Source organism: Miscanthus floridulus, chromosome 1, assembly GCF_019320115.1.
Source record: "Miscanthus floridulus cultivar M001 chromosome 1, ASM1932011v1, whole genome shotgun sequence".
In the NCBI taxonomy this organism is placed as follows: domain Eukaryota; kingdom Viridiplantae; phylum Streptophyta; class Magnoliopsida; order Poales; family Poaceae; genus Miscanthus; species Miscanthus floridulus.
This window is the reverse complement of record NC_089580.1, coordinates 174,026,481-174,033,679: the sequence shown is the minus strand read 5'-3', so window position 1 is coordinate 174,033,679 and position 7,199 is coordinate 174,026,481. Positions and strand designations below refer to the sequence as shown.

The following is a 7,199-nucleotide window of genomic DNA, read 5'->3' as shown; positions in this document are numbered from 1 at the left end:
CATACAGAATTACGGACCATGTACAAATAGTATCCGTTTGCATTTAACACCTCGAAATTTTTTGGCCGAGATTCTAATGCAACGTTCAATTATAAGTGATCATCTTGGTTAGCAGGTGGGTATGGAATGCTAACTTGATATCAGAATACTGCACAAGAGCTAGAACAGCAATGTTTCAGTTCTGCGAATTATTACATATATTACATATACTCGCTAATATGAAACAGGAAGAAAGCAAATCTGCTAATTCAAATCGAGAGATCCACATAACTGGTTGGGATGAAAAATCTGGACGAACCCTGGACGATTGAAATTTCCAGATCGAAGCAGACCATCACATTTCACAAACAAAAACAATCCACCACTCGATTATAGGTTAACACAAACACCTGTGCCAAATGTCATTTGGAAGCTTGTCATAGGAAGTTTACATATGATGTGATTTAAATTCAGTAATAGAAATGCATCTTATTTCCCTTTAGGCCTTCAGCTGTATAACACCCCAACTACATTCAGAAAACCTATGTTCATATATACAGGGAAAAAGGGGTGGGGAGCATATACAGAATGTAAAACAGCTACTAATTAGAAGATAAGTTACAATTTTGACAGTAATAATGTAATTAGAAAAATATTTAATAGTCTTCGATTTTGAATTATGCTTACAAAGCAGCTTCTCATTCCCATAGATTCTAAACAATAGAGATCATGTCATAAGTGACAAGTAAACGTAGAGGATGCTTCCATTGTTCATGTGAAATTTTAGTCATATTCTTACTTTGTGGGGAATTGATATGGTTTGGACAAAAATCCGCTACTCCGCAATAAGACAAACTGGATGAAGAAGGCACAAAACTGCTTAGTCCAGAGAGCACAAATCAAGCATGTCAGGATGGCAAAAGGTGTCACTGAGTTGTAAATAGCTGCCAAACATTAAGGTCCAATGGTCAGTGAGTGATGAGAAACCACATATTTAGGGTCCAATAGACACTTTTCTAAGCTTACAGTCTAATAATTAAAAATTCATTAGAGGTATGCATTCGATTTTAAAAATAATAAAAACGGATAAAAAAACATATATACAGACATTAATTACTGAACCACCACAATCCAATCCAATAAACAGGGAAATATTGATAACATTACAATGTAAAACATATACCTAAATATTAATTCACGGTACAAGTACATAGCAAAGACAGAAAAAGTTTCTTAGTCATAGAGGACTGAAATAGAAGCTAATGGCTAATGCATCTGGTTAGATTCTACTAGCAGCACAAGAACTACAAATGATGTGTTACAGGAATAAGCAGAATGGCCTCACTAAATATAGGAGATAGTTACATTTTCTTTTGCAATAACTCACCCAGATTACTTGGAAAAATGACTAGAAGCTACTCTATCAATTCTACAATGTTTGTCCAAGGCCTCAGGAAAATACATTCCACAATTTTTGTCCATTGAGGATATCAAGTGTGTAAGTTATTGCTAGGCTTCCACTCTCCACCCTTGATTAAATGCTTTGAAGAGGAGTAGTTGTACCATGTTATTTATTAGAGGTGTAGATGGTCATTCCACCTTCATTTTTTTCTTGGAAATAGAACTTCCTTGGTTACGGCACATGGTGTGCTATGGACAAACATTGCAGAATGGAGGAAATACAGTATATAAGTACTAAGCAATCGATGGAATACCCAAAAATGGCAAAGTGGGCATTGGATGTTTGGCACGACGAGTAAAGCTGGGCTAATTGTGCTCAAAGTTACAAAAAGGTGTTCAAGGAGGCAACAAGCAGGGTTGAGTTAGGATTTTGTGCCCAGGAGAGCAGCCTCAATAACAGTCTTTACAAGCTCTGCAGGATCAAAGATGGGTTGGGGACATCAAGGGTGGTTTGATCCAGTACCTCAGATTTGGGATTGCCTTCAGGATTTTATGCTCAATCCAGATGAGGCATATCAGCATATTTCGAGACATCCCTCTGGTCAGATCTCTACCAAATCTGCCATAGTGTCATCTCCCATTCTTTACTGGGAGCATCCGCTGTGGACCTGGAAACATTTGTGGAAATCTCGGGCATCATGGCGTTGCAAATAAGCAAATTCTTCCATTGGCCCGTCATTCTTAATCGTTTGGACTGTGAATTAACAAGCACATGGAGGCTCGCTGTGCTGTCCCTTCTGTGATAAGGAAGCGATCCAACATATCCTTTTGCTTTGTTCTTGTGTTTTTGCAGAACTATGGTTTCAGCTACTGCACTGACCACTAAGTCAACAAGCATCACCTTGCACTTGATACTCATGATGAGGTCTTCGCAGTACGGTGTCACCAGCAGCAAGCATTAGGTGCAAAAGTTTGAATTCTTTGATCACACTTGGGGCATGGTGGCGCTGGAAGCACTGCAATGGTTGCTTGTTCAGCGGAGTTGCTCCCAGTATTGCTTCAGTCCTGCAAGAAATATATGATGAGGCAGTTTTGGATTATGGCGGATGGCAAGAAATTATGGTAGCTCTGGCCAGAGCGAAGTGTTGAGTGGAGTCGTTTTTTGATGTTTATGCTTGTGTTTTGTGTGTCGCTTGCCACTTGGGGCACTGCAAGGGACCGGTCCTTTTCTTTTTCTATATATCTAACATAACACAAAGACACACAGTCTCCTGTGTGTTTGAGGAAAAAAGGAAGGTGGAGTGTGAGTAAAGACTGCACACATAGGTGTGATGAAATGGAATCAGAGGTCCCAACAAATGTTACATGCAAAGCTAACAGCAGCATATGTCATGGTCATGGCAATAAAAGTTAAGTGTTGCAATATACCATGCATGCACAGATGAAACCAAAAAATTTCTATTTTATTACCATGTCGGCACACCCATAGGAACAACACTTCCTAGCTACTGGTTGCATGAGGCCTGTGTGCTAAGCTCTCACCTAATTGGCACAGGTTGCTGTCTTTGTGGATCAGATGATAATGTTCCTAGCATCCCAGACACTTAGTTCATATAACAAGATCAACAACATATCTATACAAGTTTTGTATAGGAGTATCTAGAATTTTAGGAGCACTATAGAGATTATCAAGAACCTTCCCACTCGATTTTTACATTAGTGGAACCTTCTCTTCACAAAAGGTGATGTATGCATTCTATTTGCAATAACACCTACAAACGTCACTCCCCCTGAACTTTACAGACATATGCAGAATTGGAACACCATAGTTCTGATCTTATTTTTGTAGATATTCCAACAGTGCTTTGTCTTCAACCGTTTCAAACAGAACCCATCCTAAAAGCCCACCAAATATGTGATATCTCACATCATATTCCTGCAAAGTACCTTGATTCTACTAGCCCTAGAATTTAGCCCCGAGACAGAATATTGAGTGAAAACACAATCAAAATGAAGATGCCACACAGCTAATATCTATAATGATGATCAAGTAGGGAGTTTCACAGTATTAAAAATAGATCACCAAAATTAATGATGAAGTTATCAAATATAGACGCCAAATTTATATCAACAGTTTGGCAAATAATACGAGAATTAAAGGTCAAACCATTTTCCACATTAGGTTGTTTACCTCCTTTACTCTCCACACAAGTTCAAGATATAATGAATGAAATCACTATTTTTCTGATGTGAGCATAAATTAATGTAGATGCATGGTTTTGATACATTTCAGTGAACATATTTAGTTATTGATAATGATAGTCGCAGGACAATAAACCAAATTCAGAAAAACAAGATGGCAAAGGATTCCACGAAGTCATTCAAAGAAGACCTCCTCAAGTAAGTAGAAAGGAAGCAAGGAACTGAGAACGAAATAACATAGGTCCGCACTGAAGTTAGTAGAACACAAAACTACAGTTTCTTTCACTGACAAAGAAACAATCAGTTACACTCAGAAACATTCCACTATTTATCCAAAGAGCCCCACTCCAATACAAGTGATCACTCCTAGATGATCAATAAGTCGAGGGCTGACAAATAAGTAGCAAGCTTACACAGACAAGTAAGAAATGCATAGCAACCCGACAGTTTGTTCAAGGTTTTACATCCAAGCAATTCCTGACAGTCTGTAAAGAAGTAAAATATATTACCTAGCATAGCAGAAGGCTCCTGGTAAGCATATCCTCCTCAAAAAGAAATTAATCAGTAGCCAAGCAACTCTGGATCACCAGTGTATTCTGCCATCTGGTCATATCTAACACGTACAATATCCTTTGTATCTGCATCCTCCACCAATCCGATCTCTTCTTCGGAATTCTTCTCTACCAGGTGCCCATATAAACCCTTGTGCTTCCCATAAAGCACAAGCACCCGCCCGTTCGTCCGTGGAAGTACAGTTTCGAGCATATCCTGCTCCACCCCCTGCACCAACTCTGACCCATCATCCATCATGATGTCACATGTTGTAGGCCCCACCACATCGACAACCTTACCCTTCATCAAGTACAGCCTCTTGCTTAGTTTCTGACTAACAATCCGAACCCTGATATGGCTCTGCAACCACCGTACATTGTTTACATTGCTACGAGTATCGCTTGCATTACTTGTGCCTTCTCCGCTACCCCGGCCATTCCTCACCTTTTCACAGCCCTCTTTCTCAGACCTTTGCTCACTAGATCTCTTCTTCCGAGCACTAGAATCCCTCTCTTCCATCCTATTTCTACTGTCTCGATCTCTCCTCTTCGCACTCCCGTTCTCTGACGCCTTCTTCTCGCCAACAATCCAGTCGCCAGAACGAGTCTTCCGAGGGTCTGCTTCAGAGGGGTTGTAGCCTAACCCCTGTGTGCCAGCACGGCGGTCGTATTCAACAACTTTGGTATCCCCTGTCTTATTGTTCCTACCAATGCCCTTACCTTCCGTCCAGCCGTATCCAGCAAGGAGCGCCGCGCCGAATCCCTCCACGGGTACCTCATTGAACTCGTCCATGCCACGGTGCTCCGGAAGAACGTCCATATCCTCCTTGTACCGCTGCAGCATGAGGTTGCCGGCGGCGGCAGCATCAGCAGTGGCCGAAGGCGGTGGCGGTGGTGGCGCCTTCTCCGATTCCTTGGCAGCAGCAGCAGTAGCGTCGGTGGGGCCGTTGCGGCGAGTGAGGCCGTAGCCGATTTTCGATGACGGGTCGTCGGGGGCGGTCGAGGTGTCAAGGACGAAGGCGGGGCCCCCGCCACCGGATTCCGCGGCGAGGGCGGCCTCCTCCTCAGGGGTGGGGAGCGAGGACGGTTTGCGGGGGCGGTGGGTGAGGAAGTTGCCGGAGTTGGGGAGCGGCGCGATGACGGCGCGCGCCGCGGCGGAGGCAGCTAGGGTTTGGGACGGATCGAACTCTGTAACATACTGCTGGGCCGGAGCGGGCGGGGAACGGAGGTCAGCGTCATCGTCGTACGCGGCGGCCGCAGGGCGTGGGGGAGGCTTGGGCGGCCGCTGCTTCGAGGAGGAGATGGAGAACGAGAGCTTCTTCTCCTTTTCCATCGCGGCGGCGGCGGCGGCGGCGAGCGATCCAGGAAAAATGCGAGTTTTTGGTGGAGGAAGCTGGAAGCGCGTGGTGTTTGAGGCCTGAGTCGGGGCCGTCTGGCGGTTTGATAAGTCGTTCGTGGACTCGTGTGTCGTGGCCGAGTCGGAGGCGGTGCCCGTGTGAGTCGACGATTTGGGCCGGCCCCATCAGAGGAGAGAACGATTCGGGCCCTGACCTACGCCGTGTCCGACTCCGACACCAATTCGAGCCCACGGGTGTATAAATCCACGGCCTCGAGCGTCCATTTGGCACCAGGCCCAGATCAGATCATCGCTGCTTGCTCTGCCGCGGACGCAATGGGCGAGGAGAAGAAGAAGCTGTCGATCTCCATCGTGTGCAAGCGCCGGCCTCACAAGACCTCCTCCCTCTTTGCTGCCATCGACGATGCCCCCAGCTCCGCGCCAGCGCCAGAGCCTGCCCGGCAGTATGTCGCCGAGTTTGACCCATCCCAAGGCCTAACCCCCGCGGTGGCGCCGGTCGTCATTGCGCCGCTCCCCAACTTGGGCATTTTCGGCCGTCGCAAGCCATCCCCACTCCTCGCTGCCCCTTGCGCCGCCGCCGCTGGCCTCGCCGCCTTCGCCGTCGACAGCGCCACCTCCACCGCCACTGCCGACCCCTCCTCCAGCACCCATTACGGCCTCACCCGCCTCGACGCGGCCGATGCTTCCGACCGTGGCACGGATGAGTTCAGTGACATGCCTGTGGAGGGATTTGGCGTCGCAATCTGTCGGGTTCATAAACCTGGGGTCCCTCGCGGATCGGCTTTCCCGCAAAGGCTCGGCCCAAGCAGACAGCGCGCAACTCATGGACCGACCCAAGTGTCTAAAACAACAGGCCAGGAGGGCGGACCAGTCACCGACCGGAAGGTCAGGTCGAGGAGGAACAGCGCCCGCTTGTCGACTCCGGCCCACCTCTCCGACCAGAGCGCTCACTTCGGTCTCCAGCGCCTCCGAACAGTCTCTCCGACCAGAAGGTCTGGCAAAGCACTACCTCCGACTCAGACCCCACGTCTCTGACCGGGGTATACAAAGATCCTGCTCACTGCTCTTCTCCGACTGTCGCAACAAAAGCTGACTGGGACCAACCGACCAGGGACGCCCGCCCGGAAGGGACCAGGGAACGAACGGAGAAAGCAAAGCAAGACGCTCAAGTCAAACCATGATACCAGGGAACGTATCCTGTCACCTACAGGAACGGTACTATATAACCGCCCTGACATAAATAGTATTGTAGGTGCCGACATTTTCCTCTATAATATTGTGGGCGCCGTTAACTCCCATACGGTAAGGCCCCCCACATGCCTCTAGGCATCGACAGTGTTGCGGGCGTTGGGATTTACCGTAACAAGTGAACATGGTGAGACTCCTCACATGCCTCTAGGCATCAACAGTATATGCAGGTGCCGACATCTGCCATACCCAAAACAAGACGACGTAACCTCCCACATACAACCGACATCCAACAGTGTTGTGGGCACCTACCATCCTCCTGTACCCGTCGACGTGGGCAACAAGACTTAGAAACATACGAACTCTCTCTCCTCTCACTTATAAGGTCGTTGTCGATGCGGGACCCACAGGATACCCTGCAAGGGAGAGAGAAGATCTAGTCCAACTAGGATTCTTCCCATGTAATCTTAGTAGTAGTACTATTTAGTAATCCTACTAGGAAATCTCATTATAAACCGACT

General features: G+C 46.8%; 1 protein-coding gene across 5 annotated transcripts; it reads right to left on the bottom strand.

Annotated features, from left to right (window-relative positions):
- Positions 1-200: 200 nt before the first annotated feature.
- LOC136548572 (protein MOS2-like) lies at positions 201-5,619 on the bottom strand. Of its 5 annotated transcripts, XR_010781805.1 has the most exons (4): positions 4,092-5,562; positions 1,904-2,445; positions 779-923; positions 203-389 (listed from the first exon to the last, which is right to left on the bottom strand). XR_010781805.1 is itself a non-coding variant. In XM_066540062.1 (1 exon), the coding sequence occupies exon 1, from the start codon at positions 5,464-5,466 to the stop codon at positions 4,144-4,146; it is 1,323 nt and encodes a 440-aa protein (XP_066396159.1). In that variant the 5' UTR covers positions 5,467-5,619; the 3' UTR covers positions 3,841-4,143. The 5 variants fall into 5 exon arrangements, 1 of the variants encoding a protein (XP_066396159.1); XR_010781804.1 differs by having other exon boundaries at positions 201-923; XR_010781806.1 differs by lacking the exon at positions 1,904-2,445 and having other exon boundaries at positions 203-923.
- Positions 5,620-7,199: the final 1,580 nt, after the last annotated feature.

What these genes read in the sequence shown, in the direction of transcription:
- LOC136548572 (XM_066540062.1), bottom strand. Translation starts at nt 5,466, where the DNA reads ATGGAAAAGGAGAAGAAGCTCTCGTTCTCCATCTCCTCCTCGAAGCAG.